Source organism: Haemorhous mexicanus, chromosome 6, assembly GCF_027477595.1.
Source record: "Haemorhous mexicanus isolate bHaeMex1 chromosome 6, bHaeMex1.pri, whole genome shotgun sequence".
NCBI classification, from domain to species: domain Eukaryota; kingdom Metazoa; phylum Chordata; class Aves; order Passeriformes; family Fringillidae; genus Haemorhous; species Haemorhous mexicanus.
In genome coordinates, this window is record NC_082346.1 from 1,208,732 (window position 1) to 1,231,033 (window position 22,302).

A 22,302-nucleotide genomic window follows, 5' to 3' on the forward strand; every position below is an offset into this window, starting at 1 on the left:
TTACTTTCCCAATGAAACAGAAGAAGCAAGGTATATAATATTATATAATATCCCAACCAAAGGCTAGGCTAGCAAAAGAGCAGCCAAGATGGTTAAGACTGTGCAATAAATCATCCCCTTGCCTTTGAGTATTCCCTCACATTTTTCTCCTAGGTGTAGCTCTGCTCCAGCCTTTTGACCATTCGGGCATTTAAAGAACAGAACAGAATTTTTAAAAGTGACTTATCAGCTTGCTGCTTCTGCTGTGCTTGCCTGCAGAACACCCTTTGCTGACTTGAACAGACCTTTAGGATCCAGTCCAGCCTTTAACCCAGTACTGCCAAATCCACACTAAGCCATGTCCCTAAACACCAGCTGAGTTTCTTTAGACCTGTGATGTTTTGCAGAGGGGACAAGGAGGGTGTGTGCATGCACTGTGATTAGAAGAGCCTCAGTAAATTCCTGTGGTGGCATTTCTGTTCTGCTCCTGGGACAGAAAAGTCCTCAAGATGGAAGGGAAAGGACATGACAGTGAGAGGAAAATCTCAGTTCAAAGATGCCAGAAATGACATTGACCTCTGAAGAGAAGCAGCTGTCTGTCAGAACCCAGCACATTCCTCTGCCCTGGAGGACTCGAGACCCTGCCCGGGGGGCTCAGAGACCCTGGCATGGAATCAAAACCACCTGTGCCTTTGATTTTGACCCATGGAACAAATTACCACCTTTATATGAAGAATTAATTACAAGTCAGGAGAGTTTAAGTAGACTAATAGTTCGTCACAGGGTGAGAAATAGATTTTGAGGTTTTTAGAATGGGGGCTCGGGGTCCCAGGATGGAGGAATTTGGTGTGCCCTGTCCTTCTTCTTTCTTCTTCCTAGCCTCCATCTTCTGGGTGATGGGGGCACTTTTGGGTTGGTTTAGAGTAGAAGCTCACTGTCTAACACAGGAGATAGGGATTGGGGAGTTATGGTAAATATTGTACACCTAGTACATTTTAGTATAAAAAGATAACACCACCTTTGAGGGTGCCTCTGTCTGTCCTGCTGAACGGACCTTGGCAGGCCAGAGAAAGAATTTTATGGAAAAGAAACAATAAACAACCTTGAGACTGAGAACTGAAGAGCTCTGACTCCTCCTTCAACTGCTGGGCTGGGAAAGGAGACTTTCTAACCCATCTCGGGGTCCCTCTGAGCAGCAGAGGTTCTGAGAGCTGTCCATCTGTCCTCTGAGGAGGAGATTCCCATCCATCAGTCCAGAGTCATTCAGCAGGGGACAACCATGCTGGCCCCAGGCTTGCTTATCCTCTTCTCTCCTCTGGGCAGCACATTGTCCTGGTCAGCAAGACTCTCCCACTGCTAGAAAGCCACAAAACAAGGTGACCTGATAGAGGGAGAGTTACTGCCATTTGAAAATTGACCATTAATTGGCAATTATGATTTTGATCACCATTTTATCAACACTTTTCCTTTGACTCTTGAGGGAGCTGTTATAACTTGTGTGCCAAGCCCAAGGAAACCAGCTGGTGAATTCCTGGGTAAGCACTGTGGAGGTTGTTGGTCTCCTGGGCTTTGTAATCTCTTCTGTTAGAGATGCCCCCTAACCTCAGTGTCATTATTTCTGAGCTAGAAAAGGAATCTGTGCACTGCAAGATGCTGTGATTTACTTACCAGTACATGAGTTCAGAAGATGATTTAATTTCTTTAGCTAAAGATCTGTCCTCATCACACATTATTGCACTGTAGGTGTCAGTGGAAAGAAATTTCTGTGGGAATTATCTGGGGACTTCAGGAGTGAGCCAGAATTTTATTCTTTCAAATAGAGAATTTCTCATAACCAGCCCGTTTAGACACACTCAGGACATTCCAGCACATCACATTATACCCCAAAATGACAGTGCCATCAACTTGAAAATGAACAAATCTATTACAAAGTAGTGAGGCAAGTTACAGAAAAGATTGAGCAGCAAGAAAACTGATCACCAAACCAGTGTTTAAGTACATTTCTAGTAGAAGGCAACCACACGAAATTGACCTGGGAACAGTGCACACAGCTTCTCCTATTTTTAACCCCCTTCTCTACTCTGACAGTACACAAAGACCTGCTTTAAACGACTTTGGAGTTTCTGATTTTCTAAGTGACTTGCACAGTTTATTTTTGGATCTAATCTTGTGAGGTACTTAATATCAGGCAGGGCAGCAGTAGCCTGACAGGTTTTTCCACCCAAGAGCAGACAGTTTTGGGTGGAACATGTGTAACCACCACAGGGCATCCAGAAAAGTGCTTCTTTAGCAAAGAATGCTTTTGGTGGCCATGAAGTTCTGATGGCCCTCAGCTTCTGCAGACTCTGATACTTTGGAAATCACCCTTTGGAACATGGTTTTGTAGCTGAACAGGCATCTATCTGCTGTAAACTGAAATCTCAGTTTACAGCTTATTTGCAACAGCAGGACTAATGTAAATGGGACTTCTTAATTGTAAAAGTGAGGTCAGAAAACCAATCTTTGATATAACTGGAGATTTCTGCAGAATTCTCCTCCTTTGCAAAGCTCTAAGAATTTTGCTTTCAAACCTTTTAAAAATACCCTGAAATCATTATGACTTTCACAGAAATTTCCTAGACTGTCTTTTTCTACAGGACTGCATGAGGGAGGACTGGGGACAGTGATAAAACCCAGAAATTTTCTCCACCAAACTGGAAATGCCAGCAGATCTCAACAGAGGAAATGAAAATATGTATTGCTGCTCTGCCTCTCCTACTTTTGTGTCAGTCTTAAGTAATGGAGTTAGTTTAAAAAATCAATCACTGCACTCCATCTCAGTAAAAATGTCACTGAAGATCAGGTATGCTTAGCCCATGAATGAGAGGGGGAAAAAAAGCCTGCTGGTTATTTTGGAACACATTTAAGGATTTCTTCCATGTCTTTTCACTGGGATGGAAGACAAATTCTATGTTAAAGCCCTGAGTGCTGTGTTTTAAGGGTATCCCTTCAAGTTATGGTCACTGAGAACATTGTTTAAAAGCTTAACTCATATTTTAATGCTAATTATGTACCAAACCTGTAAAGCTGTCTACTCTACAATGCACAGTTTTGCTGTACACAGCTGTTAGAAATACACATTTTTCAAACAAAGTCAGAGACAACATCCAAACTGTAAAATGCAACCAGACACTCTTACCCTCTCCAAACAGTCGAATAAATAGATATAAATAAATATTGCAGAGCAATAGTATAAAGCTTGCACCAACAGAGGTATATTATTTATCTGTGACCAAGAGCAAAAACTTGCTTTTACCTGTAGAAAGTGTATTTCAAATTTCTTGCAGTACAGAAGGAAAAACAAAAGCAAAAACAAACCAACCCTAAAGATAACTCAGAAGTTATTGGGACAGGATCCAGTGTGTCTGTCACTTTACCAGTACTCACCAAGAGGGTTTTCAGTTTAAAGCTTTTTTTAGAGGAATGCTTCTATCTTTGGCTGTACCACAGGCAGATGCTGCAAATTAGCACCATTCACAAAACAATGAGAACATCAAATCTTCTCAGAGCACGAGGTAAAATAGTCAAAAAAGCAGTCTTTCAGTTTCCCCTTGTTTTTTCCAGTTTGAAAATCTAGTGCATCACACATACAGTTGGGAGTATTACCAATCTTAAATTGGCAGAATTATCTCAGATTTAAGGAGTTACTTAAATTAGGAGATGGTCCCTTTGAGCAAAAAATATTCATATATTCTCAAGCAGCAGGATAAATGTAATTTAAATACACTCACAATATTTTCTGTCAAATGTTGATACTAAAAACTCAACCTTTTTTGCAGTCCTTTTATGGGATGGTTGTCGGGGAGGTCTTGAACTGCTGTACCATTTCTCACACCCAACAATACCATTTGTGATGCATTTTATGAAGATATTGTAAAGTATGCCTGAGTAAAGTCTGCCCTATGGTCCAGTTGGGTCTGAATTACTATTTTTAAATTTTCTTTTTTTCTGACTTTAAAGACCTTAGTCTCTGATATACAGAAACATTTTTGTGCATGTAACAGCTGTAAGGATAGTCACCCCTTTAATCCCTTACCATTTGACAAAATGCAGGGATTTAATAATGCTTTAACTTCTTGTTCAAAAATACACAGTGCAATAAAACTTATAAATACCTGAAAAATTCACTTCTGGCATTGCATTTACAGTAGTTTTAGTCAGTGCTCATATGTAGTTATTGGTCAAATGACTCTTCCTCCACCAGAAATAAAGACTAACCCTATTTTTATGAGATTCTTGTTTCCTGACTTTTCTATAGTTGACCATGGCTTGGCTGTGCCAAAATATTAACAAAGCCACACAGAGATGGAAAGTAAGGCTGTCTCAGAAATACTAAATGATGTCATCCTGTTCCTCAGAAACTCTACTCTCAGCATTAAAATAAAATTCCCAGAGAATAATGGAGCTCTGATTTCCCTTTCACAGCCCATGGTGCCTGTCAGACAGGCACATCCAGTCCAGACCTGTGTCCCAGTGATCCCTTGAGCTGACAGTGCAATGCCTGTCTCTGGTCTGAGCAAAAAACCTGCTTTAAAGCTTTTGGTGACAAAATGATGTGCTTCCCAAATAAGGTGATTTAAAATTTGAATTCCTTCATTTCCCAGAGGAGTGTATGTCCATGATAGGGAACACTGCTGAAAGGATGTTCATTGGCAGGTGGCTGCTTAAATCCTGCTCAGCTGATAACCTGTAGATAAAATAAGGCTTTCAAAGTGTTGGTCTTCTGCTCTTTCTTTCACTCTCTGCTCTTCCAAGGCACAAACAAGTCTGTCCCTTTCTTCAACCACTTTCATCATCTCGGTAAAAATTTCATCCTCCTCGTTCAGATCCATCTCATCTTTAAGGCTGTCTAAAAGGTCACAAAAAAGAGGTCAAAAACCAGATCACTGTTTGCATTTTAACTGTTAGTGCACAGCTTGAATTAACATTATCATCAATGACAACTGTAGTCAATAGTCAGTGTTGTTAAAGTTACAGTTCAGGGAAATTTTCTCCTGCATTGGGGCCATTTGAAGTGGATCATTAGGGTTCCTAGGGTCTAGAGTAGATCTGGTACAAAATTTAGACTGGAAGGGATAGGAAAAGCACTACTTAATTATAGAAGCAATTAAGCTATAGTTTAAATTTAGCTTGTAAGGTAAAAATCCCACCATGAAACATAGAACCTGTAAGGAAATGGAAAGCATTTCTCAGAAAATGTACTGAAAACTGCTGTCACTCACAGTCCACAGGCCTGGAACCCAACAGGGTATTTTGGGGTGCTCAGTGCTATGGAGCCCCTCTTCTCCCTGCCTTGCTCCTCCCCATGCTCAAATCCCAGATGAAAGGACAAACCCAAGCTGTATCCCAAGCACTTCCAAGCAGTCCCCAAGCACTGTGGTGACCAGCAATGCTGCCTCAGAGCAGACAAGCTCTCCTGCCTGGGTGACTGCAGAAGTTGCTGTCCACTGCTGTCCATCAGCAGCTGGCCATTGCCTGGAGAGCACAATCAGTGCAATTACCCCTGCAGCTCAGGGCAGGACTGGCCAGCTCAGCCCAGCTGTCTTCACCAGGAGCCACATGAGAAGATGTCACATTTTGCTGGCTGAGCTGTGCTCAGAGGGAGCACAGGAGCCTCAGCCACCCTGGCTCTTTCTGGAGCAAGCAGGGTTGGCACAGTCTGTCCCTTTTGACTTACCATCAATGGCCATTCTCTCTCTCAGCTCTTGTTCCAGCCTGCTTTGGTGGTCCTCCAATTCTAGCTCTTGGGCTCTGGGTGCAGCAAAAAGTATGGTAAAGAAGCAGCTTTTTTCAATGAAGACATCTATGTTAACCTGATTTCAACTACAAGATTCTGTGTTCTGTTTATCTGGTATTTTCTCCTCAGGGGCTGCCAAAGCTGAAAGCTTTGCCCGTGCCAGCATCTCCAGAGCAGCTCCAGGAGTACCACTGCCACCCTGTACATTGTGTGTGGGGTTACACTCCCCATACACAGCAATGCTTAAGGCTTTGAGCCAGCTGTGCTCTGCTGGTGGCACTCACATTGGAATTCTGCACAGGGCTGAACCCACACATGAAGGGCCTCACCACAGGAGCAGCTCCTGAGGCGAAGGAATGAACACATGAACACATCCAGACAATGACATGTTGTGTCCTGCCGTGCTAGAAGCAGCCCACTGTTGCCTTTTTACCTCCCAGACAGTGTGAGAAGGAAGCATTGCTGCCACAGCACCCAGTGACAAGGAGAGGGACAAGCCAGGGTCAGCCCCAGCAGCACCAGCACAGCTGGGCAGAAACTGGGCTGCAGCTGGAGCCCAGGGCTGGGCTGAGCAATATGGAATTAGAAATGGCAAGGAGCAGCTGCACAGGTGGGAAACCCAGGGGGGAATGAGGCTGCTGAGGCTGCCATCACCTTCCCACACTGCCCACCAGTCGTGGAGAAAATAGCTGAGGGTCACCTCTGCCTGTCCTGTGTCTGCAGGGAGGCAGGGAAAGGGAGCTCCAGCAAACACTGCTTCCCTCAGCCACCACAGTGGCAGCTGAGCTGGGTTTTATTTGCTTCTTGTGTTGGTGTATCTGCTTCTTTCATGCTTGTAGGGAATTTCTAGGTCTTTTTTCCCCACATCCAATGAAAACAGATGGGTTTGTCAGACTGTTTTTCTTCCCAGAAGAAGGTGCTCATTAGACCCACATGATGTGAAGGCATGGCTCCTCTGTGCCACAGTGGTTCAGAGTGTCATCCAGAACTGAAATTCTGAGCCACTGGGAGAGGGCAGGATGAGGAGGCCTCAGCTGCAGATCTGTGTTCAAAACAGGCTGTAGCTACTCTGGATTTTATTCCTCTGCTGTCTCAAGTGCAGCACCCAGGAAGGTGTTGAGGTGTATTGTGAGTTGTGAGCACACCTTTTCCCTCTCCCCTCCCCTCTTTGTTACCAATGCTTGTTCTTACTTACATAATCAGGAGCTCAGACTCGTAACGCATCAATTTATTCTTCTCCATGACCAGCTCAAACCACTCATGTAGCATCTGATTTTCATCCTTTGTGCCTGAATCTGTGGGAAACAGGAGACTTCAGTGTGCTTCACCAGCTTTCTTTCCAATGCTTTTGCCAACCAAGTTCTCCTCCAACAGCCCTCCTGTGTAAGCCTGCCTGACTTCAAAGGGAGCTGGTTTTGGTGTGTGAGACTCACCCCAGTCATGGCTGAGTACTGCAGGTATGACATTTCTGTCTGGTTTTGGTTGACAGTTGTGGCTTATTGCAGCTAAAGATGCACTGGATTTTAAAGCCTTTTTGTTCTAAAGCTTTTCCTTTCCAATAATCACCTGTTGGGCACGATGTCTGTCTCTCAGCTCTGCCTTTGATAAGACAGGGTCTCTGCTGAAACTGGGCTTCAGAGCTGAACTGTGTCTAAGTGGATATTCCATTAACACCATCAGCCTTCAGATGCACACACAGGCAAGTAGCAGCTTAATCCCTGCTTCCAGTGCACTTCAGACACACCACCAAATCCTCTGCAAATTTCCCTTCACGTGTCAGCTGGCCTCTAAATCTGCAGCTGCTTTGAAAGACAAATCTGTGATAACACTTTGGGCCAGGGAGTCAGTGACAGACAGCCTTTCTCCCAAAGGGTGGATCTCTTTCATTGGGTAAGGACCTTTACTCTCCTAAAATACCATCTGTACAAAACTCTTTGGCAGTGAAGAGCCCCTGGGTGTTTCCAAGTGGCAAGTCAGAGCACATATGCATTTCTTTTCCTTGCTGTCCTTTTTCACATCCTCATGACTTCACATTTTCCATTCATTTTTTCACCTCCCTTCGATGCAGAATTACAGCAGCACTGATGGCACTGCCAGCACACCTCCCACATCTGTTCTGCCCATTCCTGCTGCTGCCACACAACGGTGACCACTCGTAGGAGGCAAATATCTCACACTGCTCCAGGCTGAGGCTGCAGTCCAAGTGACACACTGGCACCTTCAGAAGCAGAAAGCCAGCAGCCAGCCCTGCCCCAGCCCATGGTATTTGCACTCCCCACCACACATGGAAGCAGAAGTAGCCAGATTTAGGATGAAGAAAAAGGAGTGCTGCCAGCAGGTGGGGAAACAAGCTCTCAGTCCCTCCTGAGTCACAGTGCTAGGTAACCAAGAATAAAACCCCCACCATAAAACCAGCCTGGCTCTTTTCTGTGGATGGAAGCTCATATGATTTCTTCTACTTTAAGAGGGACAGCACCTTTATTTTATACGACTGAGAGCACTGAAACTTGACCTTGAAAGTTCTCTGGTTAAAGCTCCAGAGACACCAATTACAAGAAGTATCATTAAACTGGATTACCAAGGGGAGAGACAGCCAGAGTCCTGGGCAGCTCAGCAGTGTTCCCAATGCCTTTCTGCTGTCATTTCAAAATGTGCTTCAACAAGTTACCCTCTTGTCTCTACAGCTTCAGCTGCCCCTCACTCTCAGGTCAGAGCCAGGCTTTGACTCCACTCCAAAGCAGCAGTTTAAAGCCCACCTCCCTGGGGCAGCAACCATATCAGCCAGTGAAGCCCTTCAGCCATCTGCCTGGGGCAAGGGGGATTGCTGGGGTTTGGGATCCCCTTTGCATGCCTTCCCCAGGCAGCACCATCCCAGGGAGCCCAGGTCACCTGGGCCCCCACCCCAGGGACAGCAGTCAGGCTGGCAGGGCTGCAGTCTACAGCTGTCATCAGGACTTGACCCCAACTGCAAATGACCATCAAACCTCAGGATAAGAGTAGGAGAAGGCAGAGCAACCTCCCTTCTATTCCTGCCTGATCCTATTAAAACTTGGCAGTAATGGATGTGTTCCTGTGGGATCTTCCAGGTCAGCAAGTGCTGATAGGAAGTGTCTTCCCAGAGGGACTGCAGGAGTGCTCCGTGCTGGAACGTGCCAGTTTCTCACCAACCCCGTTCAGGGATGCAGCATCTGTGTTCAGAGCCTTGGATCTTTGAACACCACCATAAGAAATGGTGGCATCATCAAAATTTGATCTATTTTACTGCCAGTAAAAACACTGCAATTGCTGTTGTGCGTAAGTGCAGCACAGACACAAAAGGTTTCTGTTCCATTTCTGCTGTCTCCTTGTTGGGGCAAAAATCTTCCTTCTTTTAACCTTTCCTCTTTACACTTTAAAAACTCTGTGTCTCTAATAAAAGACTGTGTACTGTAGGTTGACTGAGGTAAGCAAAGATAATGCACTTTGCAAAAAACCATTCATTTTCATGAAATCCTCAAAAAGATGAAATAAAAGTAGCCCTTGTTTTGCCTCCTCCTCCATCCCACAGAATGCCCCCAAGTGTTCCCAGTGGCATTTTTTCCCTGAGCTTTTCAAATGTTTGTTACCAGCAATGTTCATACTTATTTAAGTCTGGTGGAGTGCTTGATGTCTTCCAAGGGCAGAACAAAGCAAAGAAGCCTTTTGGATGATGCAGTTTGAGAGATTTTTTAGCAGGTTAGAGGGAAAACAGTTTGTGGGTGTGTTCTGTGAGCCATGTTGGCTTTTCCCTGCAGCGTTGCTAAAGCCAACCTGTCCTCCTGGTTTACCTGAGTCTCCTGTGACTGAGATCCCTTTGCAAGTCAGACATTCTTCTAATTACATCATAGGTATTTCTATTTCCATCACTTTTGAGGGAATTGTAAAGGCTGTGGAGGAGTATTTACTGAACACTCCTCTCAAAACCTGAACCTTCTCAGACTGATGCTTCACTGTCCCTTCTTACAGCCATCACCCAGTGAAGGGGTCTTGGCCAGTTTGCCCCTTTTTAGGTACAGTCAAACCTCATATTCCTTATTTCCACAGGCTTGCACCTGATTTCTTTTGACTCTGTTGGAAATCCCCAGACTCCTTGGATATGTTTTTTGTGAAATCAAAAGCTAGCTACAACATGTGCAGATATTTATTCACCTTCCAAAGCATGGAGACATTCCCTAACCTTCTCTCCACGTAGGTTTTCTTCTTTGCCAGCATTGTTCATGACTTGTTTAGTCAACTGAGCCCTTATGCTAATTTTAGTGGAAAACGTGCTTTGAGATTTTTATTTCTGTATTTTCCTGTAGGCAGATGCTCTCCATAAGCCTTCACAAATGTCAGTGGAAAACAAAGCAATGGTACATCAGTGATTTGTTATTTGGTATTTTGAAGCAGAATAAAGGAAATAACGAGCATGAAAAATTATTCACAGGACTGATATTATTTCTTCTCATTTTTTGGGAGCGTTTTTTGGGGGGTTTGTGGTTTTTTCCCCTAATGCATGAATTATTGTCACTACAATTACAGGATCATCAAAACCTCATTTTGCTCATCAGTCTTCATGGCAGTTGTTTCGCACCCACGCATGTTCTCTTCTAATTCAGCTGAGGAGCTAATGAATAACTCCCCCTAACAAAGGGGCCATTCATCCCAGGCTCACAGAATTATTAGAGCAGAGTTGCGTAAATGTCACTGAAAACTGCTGTTTGCAGGCCTGCCTCTAAATTTGGTTATTCACAACCTTTGCAGCTCAATATTATTGCTGAACTGTGATCGTTTGCTAATTACCTTAATAATGCCTATTAAATCACTTGAATTGCATAAGCTCAGACCTGCTTAAATACAACTTAACCTAATAAACACTGGTCATTCATTAAAAGGTAATGCTCATTATTTTTAGGAAGCTGGAACAGAATATTAAACCCACCAATTCCTGCATCATTACACGTTTGTTATTGAGAGCAACAAAGCACTCACATTTTGTCTGGGAAGCTCGTGGCTTCGTGCTTCTGCCCCAGCAGAGTTATTGAGAGACAGTAACATCCTACCTTTCAGCATCTGCCCTGTTTGTAACTGGCCACCTACACACAAACAATCAACAGGGAGAAAAAAGCAGTACTTTCACCTTAATGAGGGCAATCCAATTACCAGGGATGGTAAGAGAATGAGAGGCATCGATCTCTTGGCAGGCAGCCTTCTTTAGGAAATGTGATTGTCAAAACAGCAACAACAAGAAGTGGCTCTAGGCCATTTATCCTGGTATTTGTGTCTATCCCAAGAGCTAGAAGCTTCTCATCCCTCTGTATTTTTGAGGTTTACAAAGAACAACCACCTTTATACAGATCAGAAGAAAAAAGCCAACTCTAAATTCTCCCAGCCTTTTTAGCAGACTTTCTCACGGGCAGCAAAGGGGCTGCTGTTTGATAAAGGGTTATGATTTCATTTAAGAAAAATAGATGGTAAATTTGAAAATAAAATTTGGAAGAGGCTGACACGGTCAATTCTAGGAAATGAGTTAATAAATATAAAAGGTTGGGCGAATGCTCTCTTGCTGAACTGATTAGTGCAGTGTCAGAATAGCTGCTATGAAATATGGCATTAAAAAGGCCAGCAGGGAGGGGTTGGACTGGATTGCCTGGTTAAGACAACAACAAGATCAGGTGCCAAAACATATCTGGGTTTTCCATGTTGTGCAGCTGCCTGTCAGGAAAACACCAGGCTCTGTTTTCTGAAGTGGAGGTGAATAAAGACACGTTTGCATTCAGGCTGTCAGTGCCTTCAGCACAGCCCCACAGGGGCAGGGCTCACACCCCCAGCCCCATTCTGAGCCTGGCAGGAGCCCCTGGGGGTCCTGTCCCTCTGCTTCACCCCGTGTGAGCTGGGCAGCAGTGCCAGGATCCCACAGCCCTGGCTGCTGGGGAGTGTTGGCTCAGGTGGGGGGACACCTGAGGGGGACACCCCTGTCACCACCTGCCCACTGGGGGAAGAGCTGTGCCTCTGGGGTCTGGGTGTGTGCCTGCAGGCTGCTGTTGCTGTAGCATGGCCACTGGCTCTAATCATATTAATGGCATTTCACACTCCAGGAAAGGCATTAAGGGCTCTGTTACTAGGCATGGGCTGCTGCTGGCTTGGTAACTGAGACACAGCTCCTGGAAACCTCACTGGTTCCCTCCACAAGATGAAATTAAGCTCAGGATGGGAATTGAATAAAAAAAAAAAAAAAAAAACAAGAGGGTGGTGTGGTGTTGGGGGAAATGTCAATTCACATTCAAAAGCATTGTCATTAATTCCAAATCTGTGATAACCAACAGAAAATTTAGAGCATTCAATGTAAAGGTGCCTGAGCTAACAGACAGTTTGAGAAAAAGGCTTATCAATCATTTTTGTCCTGCCAGTTATCGTTCCTTTTCGGATTTTGCACCAAACTATTTCCATGACAACCATTAAAAGCCTCTGCTTTGGAGCAGGTTAAAAATCCCACCACTAAACAAGCAAACTGCTTTGTGTACCTGCTTCTCCTCTTAGTTCTCTCTCCAGCTGGACACCAAAAATCTCCAAAGTTCTTTGTCTTTCCTCCAGTTCTTCCAGCTGGCGCTGGATTGCCTGCAGAGATGGAATGAGAGAAAAGCTACAGACACAGCTCCCAAATCCAGAGACAAAAGATGGTCTCAGCTCTCAGAGAAACAGCTTGGAAAGGGCTCGGAGGAGCCGTGGCTCTTGCCAGCTCATTGAGTGCACCAGGCACCTAAGGAATGTAAGTGTGCCACCAGGCGTCTATCACAATTTTATGTAAGCATCACAGGCACCAAAAGAACCTCAGGTTTTCCTGAGTTTTAGCTCTCCCAGTGTCAAAAGAGAGATCATAGTGTTTCTGTGCCTCACAAGGTGTAGAAAGAGACATATATTCTAAGATATTACATTAGTAATGCTCATATAAATAGGGATGGCTTACAGCTGGAAAGCTCTGCTTGCTATTTTATTGTCCAGGGGATTTTGTTTGGTTTGCTTTCATATTTCACCAGCTTTTGACCCAGAAAGAAAAGGGTCTAATAGCTGTGACAATTCAGTGGCACTTCGGGGAGGATTTCTACATCCATTGTCCATTCCCTTTGAAATAAGACTTTTAGAGGTGTGGTAGGGATAAAAAGCATGAAACACCTTACAAGGTTGAAATGTCAAAGACAGATGCTCAGCAGTTCCCATTTCAGGCTGTGTTAGGGCATTCCAAGCCAAGCCCTCAGCAACAGCCTAACAAATAGGAAAGATCATTCCAAAAGTTTGGACTTCAATGTCTGCACAAAGCATTAAAACAAGAATGGTCACATCTGCATCTAATGTTACCTGGAGATCATTTACAATTCCCAGATAAAAAACTAAAACATAGCTCCTCTTCCCGTGCATGGAGCAGGATACATCTGAGATCAAATTGTGCAGAAGTGCATTTACAAATCTTAAACTGTAATTGGAAATAATCACACATCAGCAGAGTCCAGAGCTTTCCCAGCATTTTCTGAATAGCCTGTATAAAATGAAGTGGCTTTCTGTCATTAAGGGGAAAAAATGATTCACTTTGGTTGTTGTAGCAGGGAGAGAACAAAAGCCATCACTGTGTTTTTGTATCCTCCTGTCATGCACAGAGGTAATGGCTGAGTTTCTTACATCCTACATGGTTGATGTTCTTTCCCCTTTCTATCCCTCTTCAGTTCCCTTCTCTTATTGCCAGCCACTATTCCCTCTTGTTCTTCATGCTCATTTACCAAACCATGATGGCAATTAGGATGATCTCCAGGGACTGGCAGGGGTTTGTCCCCCAGAGAGAGGCAGGGCCCTGGCACAGGCACCTTCCTGCTGCTGCTGGCTGGGGGATTGGCACAGAGGGCAGCGAGCCATGCTGAGGAGTGAGGGGAGCTGCAGAGCCCCTTTGGGGTACCCCATCCTCAGGAGTCCCTCCTGGCAGGCAAAGGGGACTGCTGCAAGCTGCATTTTCACCTGTGCTTTGTGCAGCCTCTTCAGCTCCTCCTGTTTAATCAACTGCTTTGTCTCCTTCTCCAGCTTCCTCCTCTTCCTGAGAGCCCTTTTTGCCTGTGAAAGACACAGAGGGAAAGAAAAAGGCAATCAAAGCACAGGTCTGCCATTGCAGCTTTCCTCAAAGCTCCCCCAGAATCACAGAACTGCTGGGGCTGGGACTGAGCCCTGGGCACAGTCTGAGCCCATCCCCTGCCCAGAGCAGGGTCAGCTACTGCAGGCTGCCCAGGGCACAGGGAAACAGCCATGCAGGAGCACTGACATGCATTTGCCAGGCTGGCTTTAGAGCTTCACCAGCTCCTGAGGCAGCCCTAAGTGGGGGCCACACAACCATTTCCAAATCCCAAAGCTGACTGTGTACAACACCCACCACACAGGGGCTGGGGAAAGCACCCCTTGAAGGAAATTCAACCCATTTCCACTGCTACAGCTACAAAGGGGCAAATTCTCATCATGGGACAGCACTGGAAGCCCTGAGAAACCCCCCCTGGAGCCATTTCTGTGCTGCATTACAGAGCTCCTGGCTTTTCCCCAGGGCACCTGCTGCTGCTGGCAGGTCAGGGCAGCACGTGCTGCAGGGCTGGGCAGGGCATCACCTGCCAGGGGCTCACCTGCCAGGGAATCACCTGCCAGGGAATCACCTGCCAAGGAATCACCTGCCAGGATTCACCTGCCAGGGAATCACCTGCCAGGGGCTCACCTGCCAGAGGATCACCTGCCAGGGGCTCACCTGCCAGGGAATCACCTGCCAGGATTCACCTGCCAGGGAATCACCTGCCAGGGAATCACCTGCCAGGGAATCACCTGCCAGGGAATCACCTGCCAGGATTCACCTGCCAGGGGCTCACCTGCCAGGGGATCACCTGCCAGGGGATCACCTGCCAGGGGATCACCTGCCAGGGAATCACCTGCCAGGGGCTCACCTGCCAGGGGCTCACCTGCCAGGGAATCACCTGCCAGGGGATCACCTGCCAGGGGATCACCTGCCAGGAAATCACCTGCCAGGAAATCACCTGCCAGGGGATCACCTGCCAGGGGATCACCTGCCAGGGGATCACCTGCCAGAGGATCACCTGCCAGAGGATCACCTGCCAGGGGATCACCTGCCAGGGGCTCACCTGCCAGGGAATCACCTGCCAGGGGATCACCTGCCAGGAAATCACCTACCAAGGGATCACCTGCCAGAGGATCACCTGCCAGGGGATCACCTGCCAGGGAATCACCTGCCAGGGGATCACCTGCCAGGGGATCACCTGCCAGGGGATCACCTGCCAGGAAATCACCTGCCATTTCTCCATCTTGCCTTTGACCCAAGCTGTGCTGAATTGCCTCAAGGCTGTGGTGTGCCCACTTTTGAGAGGCAGGACACATGAGCACCTTAGATGGGACAAAATTAAAGAATTACCCAGCCAGGAAGTCACTAAAATGTTTCCCACCAAGTTTTGCCAGGTACAAATGGTGGCACTGGTGCAATAGCAGCCAGAACTGGCACGAAGAGGGATGGTAGGAGGCAGCTGAAAGAAGCACAGCCAGTGGGGAATGTGCATCAAAACCGAACCCCTGGTAATGCCCACGTGCTACAGCTGATCCCTCTTCCCATTTCTGGCAGCTTTCCTGGAGCTCTGCCTGCTCCCTGCCTGGCCCTGCCCTCCCTGGGACTGCCTGAACTGCTGGGGCTCCCTTCTATCCACTTTGCTCCCACGTCTCCCTTCTTCTCTCCATTTTATTTAAACCTTTTTCAATTCACCATAACATCACTGTACTACAGATTGTCTTTCCTGTAAGAGGAAAGATGAATGAAGAATCCTGCCACCTCAGCACAGCCTGACACAGAGCCACTGGGGACAGGTGCTGCCACACATTGCTGTGCTTTGGCTCCACTTTTTCCATTCCAAGTCCCACTTGGCTTTCATATTTTTCAGTCTTTTTCAGTACTTTGCTTTCCTTCCTCTTCCCCCCAGCCCCAAAGGCAGCAAATCAAAATACTATACAATAAATACTGTACTATAAATCACATTTACTGCTATCCTGCACAGGAGAGAGGTGTAACAGATTTCTGAAGAGCTATTCAGACAAGAGAAGCTGTGTTTCCTCACCTCAGAGCTGGGTGTGGAGGGTCCAGGGTGCTGCAGCCCCCCAGCTCCTGCTGGCAGCCCTTTGGGGCACAGGGTGTGACTTTGTCCCCATCAGCACAAGTGTGGGAGCCACAATCAGAGTGTTTGCCAGGCAGCCTGCCTGCAGCACTTCTCAAATGAATCTGTGCTCCCCCAAAGGAAATCTGCATCTCTTTGGTTTATTTTTTCCAATAGTTTGCTTCTTGCCCTACTCATTAATGCCACTTAAGAGTCAGCTTCAAAGCAGTTTCAGTGAAATATTTCTGTTTGTCAGGTGAAGACCTCCTCTGTCAGGGCTGGCATAACCAGGGGAAATGGGAGGTCCAAAGAGGTAAAAGGAATGCTGATGTGCATCTGTCCTAATGTATTTTCTCTCAGTGACATGCAGCCTCCTGTGTTCCAGTCCCACTCTGAGAATTGCTGCGTGTTTTAGGTCAAAGTCACCTGATGAATTTTAAAGGAAACACCTTCCTGTTTCCAGCTCCAATTACCTTGTGTGTTAAGGAAGGCTTGGATTCAAACTCCTCATCAGAGGATGAAGTAGAACACTCAGTAGCTTGTTTTCTGACAGGTATGTGTTCATATCCTAAAACACAATGACAGAATGGTCAGTGAAGCAGAAAATACTGTTCTTGTACCTAAACAGACACTTTGCACCTGCCCTGAGCTCTAATCAGCAGCACCTAGAGCAATTTGGAAATTCAGCTGACAGCACTAATTAAATTTTTTATCCCTGTCAAGAACCGTCTGGCCATCTATTTTATTTTCTTTTTTTCTAGGTACCACAAACAAATAAATGAATTCCTTGAGCCCCCTGCATGCAGCACGCTGTTCTGAATGCACTCAGCTTTCATTAGAATGAATATCTGAAGTTAGCCATGTTACCCAAATGATTGTGTAAGGCTCACTATACAGTGTAATTGAAGGCACAAAGTCTGAGCCAGCTCTTAAACAAATTACCCTTATGTGGCTTGTAGCATCTGGCACCCATTTTTACTACATGACATCTGCTCAGTGTAAAATAGTTGGCGTCAGAATGTCTGGTCATATAAAAAAATCACAAATGTAATCAGAAGCAAATGGACTAAGAGAGCAGGGCTTTATCACACAGCCTCATGCAACATAAATATTTCATTAATGATGTCTAAACAAATGTCACTTATTTTTCTGCTTTAGGAATATTATCACATCATTGGGCTGTTGATTAAAATGCCATAAGAAGTCAGGAAAATCTGTACATCACAACAATACACTCCATAAGGAAAACTCAAAGGCTGCCTTTGGAAGAAACATGCTTTCAGAATTATAAATTAAATTACATTTAATTGCAGCAATTTTATCATGCCTGTTTTTCCAGCATCTTGTTTCAACTGGGTGTAAATATTTGAATTTCTTCTTAATTTGTCTAATGCGTGGCTTCATTCTCTGTAATTCAGAGAATAAAACCTCCTTGGGAACATCTGTCTCTGTGCTTCAACCTGCTGCAGGGTTAATGATTAACAGCTGGCCATCTTGGAAATGCACATAATTTAAAGCCAACACTGTTGGTTTTCCTTTGTGTCTACAAGGCAACAGTTGGCTTTCTAGGTGTATTCAGATTCAAATCTCCCACTGCAATGTTTCTTCTTTGCCTTGCCCTGGGTCCCAGGGCTGAAGTAGAACCTTTGCCTCCAGCCCTAATTTAAACTCAGGATCCATGAGACATCCCAGACAGTAAAGCAATTAAAGCAGACCCAGGTAATTTGAGGCAGAAATTGAGATTTTTTTCCCCAGTGGTCTCAGTTTTAGAAGCACCCAGTCCTTGTGCTCAGCGAAGCTGCCAGCTCAGAGGGCTCAGGGGAGCAGACCTGGCTCCTGCCATCCTTTTTGGGGGGCAGCAGCCCCCCAGGTGGGTCTCACAGCCCACACCTCCCCGCCTCGCAGAGCCTGGGGAGGGACACAGCTCCTGCAGGGACCTGCCAGGGCCAGGGCTCAGGGTGGGGGTCACAGCCCTGCCACCCTGCCCGTGCTCTGCAGCCCCAGCACTGCCCCTGTGCTCAGCAGGGACAGCCAGGCACGGCCCTCCCGGGGGTGGGAGCATCAGCCACTGCTCCTCTCAGTGGGGAACTCCCCCACCTCCCTTTTCCCTGTGAGAAACTGCCCCGTGGTACCAGGAACCACCCTGGGCAGGCCACCAGAGAAATGACATTGCACAAGGGGCAGAGGGCAAGGCTTGCAGCCTGGCAGGGCTGGAAACACGAGCAATCACACACTCCCTGGCTTCTCCCAGCTCTGCTGGGAATGAGCAAGAGCTCCCTCCCTCTGTCCTCCCCTTTGGGTGTATCAATAATTTAGGAAGCGTTACAAGGTCTGGAGGAGAGGCAGCCTGCTCCCTACAATAAGACAAACAAACAACAAAAAACCCCAAAGCAAAACCCAAAAAACCCCTCCAGCCAAAGAGGGTGGGATAGGCAGAGCTTGGCCAACAGCTGTGAGAATTTGGACAAAACAAACATAACAATGTTCAAACTTAGGAACTTTACTGAGTCATTAGAATCTGAAATTTAGAACTGCAGTACTAAAGTTAGATGATAATAATTTGCCTCCAAATAGGACAAGCCTAAAGCTTGAGCTGCTGCAGAACTGATCTCAAAAATGTAGGTCTTTTCCAAAGATTAACTCAAGTCTTCTAGACTTGGGCTTCCACTTTCCAGGCATCTCATTCCTTGAGACTGGGAGTTATCTATTGCTTAGTTCCTATTTCCTGAGGACTCTAGCATCTCCCTCTTTTCCAAATCAGCATGTGTCATACTGGAGCTTTCCCTCCCCCTGGAACAAGCCCTCAGGTGAAAGTGCAGTGCTTTTGAGAGCCTCTCCCTCAACAGGAACATCCAGGGTCCTCATTTTCCCAGGAAACCTGAGGTCCTCTGGAAAACAAGGGAGGTGTGCCGTGAAGAGGCCCCCGAGGTGATCCCTCGTGTTAGATGTGGGAGCACTTCTGATTGTCCTGGAGATTCCTGGGGAAAGCCCAGCCCTGGTGTCACTCTGGCTGTCCCAGCTCTCTGCCCTTTCTTTCCTGGGGTGTTTTTGTGTGATGGAGCTGCTGCAGCCTGCACACACAGAATGTCTTGGAGCAGGAGCTGCTCTGGTACCGTAATGCTGCATTCACCCGTTGGCTTCCTCCACAGGTGCCCAAGATTGCACAGTTCTGTAGAGTCCTGGATCAATCCTGACCACTGTGGGAACTTCAGTGTTCTACCAAAGAGAGAGATCAAGTCACACACATCTCCTGGTGCCCAAAATGAGGTGGGAGCTGGTAGGAAAGGCAAAGAATGGCCAGGAGGAATCCAGGAGAATGACCAGCAGAAAGAGAGAGAGGACTTGGCTGTTTGGTTCCACATCTCTGCCTCTCCACATACTCCTCATGTGGTCTTATGCATGCAATTAATTTTCTGGTGCCTCAGCTCCCCTTCTAAAATACAAAATCATGAGTGCAAAAGCAGTGTCCTCCCTGAGCAGAACGCTGCAAACACACAGACCCTCTGTGACAACAGTGCACTGAGGGGAACCTGAAACATTTGCCAGCAATCCCTTCCCCTTCCCCTGCACAAACCCAGCAAAGAGAGCTCACAGCAGGGCAAATTTTCTCATCAGCTGAATTGGTTATCCTGCTTAAAGCAGCAGTAATTAACATGGCACTTTGGTGTTTTTTTTGAATTTCAAAAGGTCAGGTAGGCTGAGGGAGAACAGTTAGCCATCTGATTGAACAATTTTACTGATCAGTTTTTTGGGGGGAGTTTCACTGCAGGTTGGAACACAAAGGAAGCATCAGGGGACAAAAGCCTTTAAGGTATTTGTGCAGTAAATCAAAAATCTGGAACAGCACTTAGGAAGCCCAGTGTGGTTATTTGTGGATGGTTGTAGATTCTACAGGCAAACTTTGGATTTGTTTTTTTTTAAACCAGCCTCTGACTGAAAAGTTTGCAGGACCCCCGTTAGTTCGGTGAGCTTTGTCCAGGTCTCACACAAGTGAGATTTCTGCACAGCCCCACATTCCCAGGTGTCTCTGAGGAGCAGCTCTTAGGAACCAGAGGGAAGTGTTAGGCAGAAAGCCTTGAAATCAGGCTGGCCATGGGAAACTGGGATGAGCCATGTGGAAGGTGCCACTGCAGCGTGGGTTTGAACCACAGGCAGGGTGCTGCTGAGATTCTTCATTTTTGTGAGGATTGCTTCTTTGTGCTGAGCTCCAGCTGGGGGCTGAGCCCGTGGCAGGGAGGGAAGGATGGGAGGACAGAGCATGCTGAATAGCAGGAGTGGTTTCTGAGGGTTTGGTTACTCCTTTCCTCTGGGATGAGCTGGCCCAGGCTCACCTCCAGCCCATGGGCTTCCATCACCCAGCTCATTCCCTGGATCCACAAGGCACTGAGGGACAAAACACCTGTGCAATGCAATCCCTGCCACACCTGCACACAGCCAGTTTGGCCCCAGCAGGACAGGAAAGCCCTACTGCAAAGAGCAGGGTTAGAAGGAGCCCCATTAAATGGGCTTCTGCAAGGTGCTGGCAGGACTTTTTTCCCTTAAAGAAATTTTCTGAAATTCGTGGTAAATTTCAAGAGAGGAAAATAGTACCAAGAAGTGTGTGCTAAAGCTTGTCATCACTTCATGGCCAAAGTTTGCCAAGGCTGGGCCTCTGACAAGTGCCTCTGTGAGACACAAATGCCATTTCTGAGAGTCAAACAGGACTCAGCTCTTTACTAGTTTTACTAAATATAGATTTACTCAAATAGGAATGTTTTAAGAACTTTAGAGAGCTACAATGTTGAAACATTGAAGATAACAGATTACTGGGCAAGTAACTCAATTAGAGCTTCATTTTCTCTTTTTTTCCTAAACAGACTTTGCATTGCCTATATTCAATAATATTAGTAATATATTTAATCATTTAATAATTCCTCCTCTGGCTTGCACAGCAGAGGAATCCAACACGTTACACCAGCATGTTATTTCAAAATATTTTCAGCATAAATCAAGTTTAGCATTATTCAAACTGGCAAGAGCTTTTCCCATTCCAGTATGAGCCCAACATAGCAATTACTGCAATGCATTTAGTTAAGAGCAAGTCAGGTTGGCTCAGTTGATGAGCACAGACTCTGAAAAGGCCTCCCATTTAAGAACACGGTGAGATGTGTGAACTTGCAGCTCCCTGGGGCTTCACTGCTGCCCTCAGCACCCTCTGGCCCAATGGGAGAGCCTGGTTTTGGGAGTTGTTGGGTCAAGGGTGCTCCAAGGAACGAGAGCAGGAGTGATTCTCTCGGTTTTAAGGAGCTCCAGACCAAGTGCCTGATGTACTGGCTCCTTCTCACAGCGGGTGGCAGCTCTGAAGCAGAAGGGATGCAAAAGGATCTGGCAGCTGGGAACATTTCAGGGACTTCCCATTCTGCACACAGCTTCTATTGCTGAGGCACAGCAGCGATTTTGGGGTCCCAGCTTGGGTTGCAATTCCATAAAGCAAGAGACAAACAGCTGTGCTGACAAAATTCAGGTTATTTAGTTGACAGGCTAGTTATTTAGTTAACAGGTTATTTAGTTAAATAGCTGAGACTTTCTGCAGTGGGAAGATGGATCACAGAGAAAGGTGGGTGCAGCTCTCATGCCTCATATGTCACACCTGAATCTGTGCTGCTCTTAATTCTTTCTGAGCCTCTGCTCAGATCACTCAGGCTGCTCTTGGTCTGGCATCAATATTTCTTGGACTTGTCTGCAGTTTTAATACTAACCTTGCTCCAGCAAGCAAACAAGAAAATTGATGCCTTTTAATCACTGCCCAGATAGACTCACAGGTAGGGCAGAGGAGGTCAGTAAGGTGCTCTCTCCTCTCAAATTGAACAACAAGGGGATATTAATGGCACTGCAAAGCTGCCAGAAGTATGTCCCCAGCGTGGTCACTCTGACAGCAGAGCTGAGGAGACACCTGCTGAGGAAGCACCAACACAGCAAAGCTTCCTGCTGCTGCAACCACGCTTCAGTCTCTGGTTCCTCATGGCAGGGAAAACAAACCTGCTCTGCACTGCAAGGACTGGAGGTTTTGGTGCTTGTCCTTCTGCCTGCCTGCTCTAGCCCCCCTGCACAGCTCAGTGTCACTGCAGAAGCTGCTCTGCCCAGCAGGCCACTCTGCCCTGCCACCCCTTCCACCTCCTGAGGGCAATTCCCTGACCAAACGTGCCCCAGCAACAGGGAGCAGCAAACCAAACTTTGGTCCAGCAAGCTGCTTCTGCCTGCAAATCCACTCCACTCCTTTACATCTGTAGCAACTCCTAAACTTTAGCCCCAGAATTGTAGAAAATAACTAGAAATTAAACACAGCACACCACAGATGTGTGCCTGCATGGGCACGTGCAGGTCTTTTAAAGGTTAAGT

General features: G+C 46.3%; 1 protein-coding gene across 3 annotated transcripts in view; it reads right to left on the bottom strand.

Moving 5' to 3' along the window:
• Window positions 1–1,751: 1,751 nt before the first annotated feature.
• The window catches only part of MICAL2 (microtubule associated monooxygenase, calponin and LIM domain containing 2), a 127,753-nt gene continuing 107,202 nt past the window's right edge, over window positions 1,752–22,302 (bottom strand). For all 3 annotated transcript variants that reach the window (XM_059848279.1, XM_059848278.1, XM_059848280.1), the window contains 6 exons: window positions 16,398–16,492; window positions 13,757–13,849; window positions 12,277–12,370; window positions 6,951–7,050; window positions 5,696–5,769; window positions 1,752–4,867 (listed from right to left, as the gene is read on the bottom strand). In XM_059848279.1, the coding sequence (XP_059704262.1) occupies window positions 4,683–4,867; window positions 5,696–5,769; window positions 6,951–7,050; window positions 12,277–12,370; window positions 13,757–13,849; window positions 16,398–16,492 (641 nt within the window). In that variant the 3' untranslated portion in view covers window positions 1,752–4,682. The remainder of the gene's footprint in view (window positions 4,868–5,695; window positions 5,770–6,950; window positions 7,051–12,276; window positions 12,371–13,756; window positions 13,850–16,397; window positions 16,493–22,302) is intronic.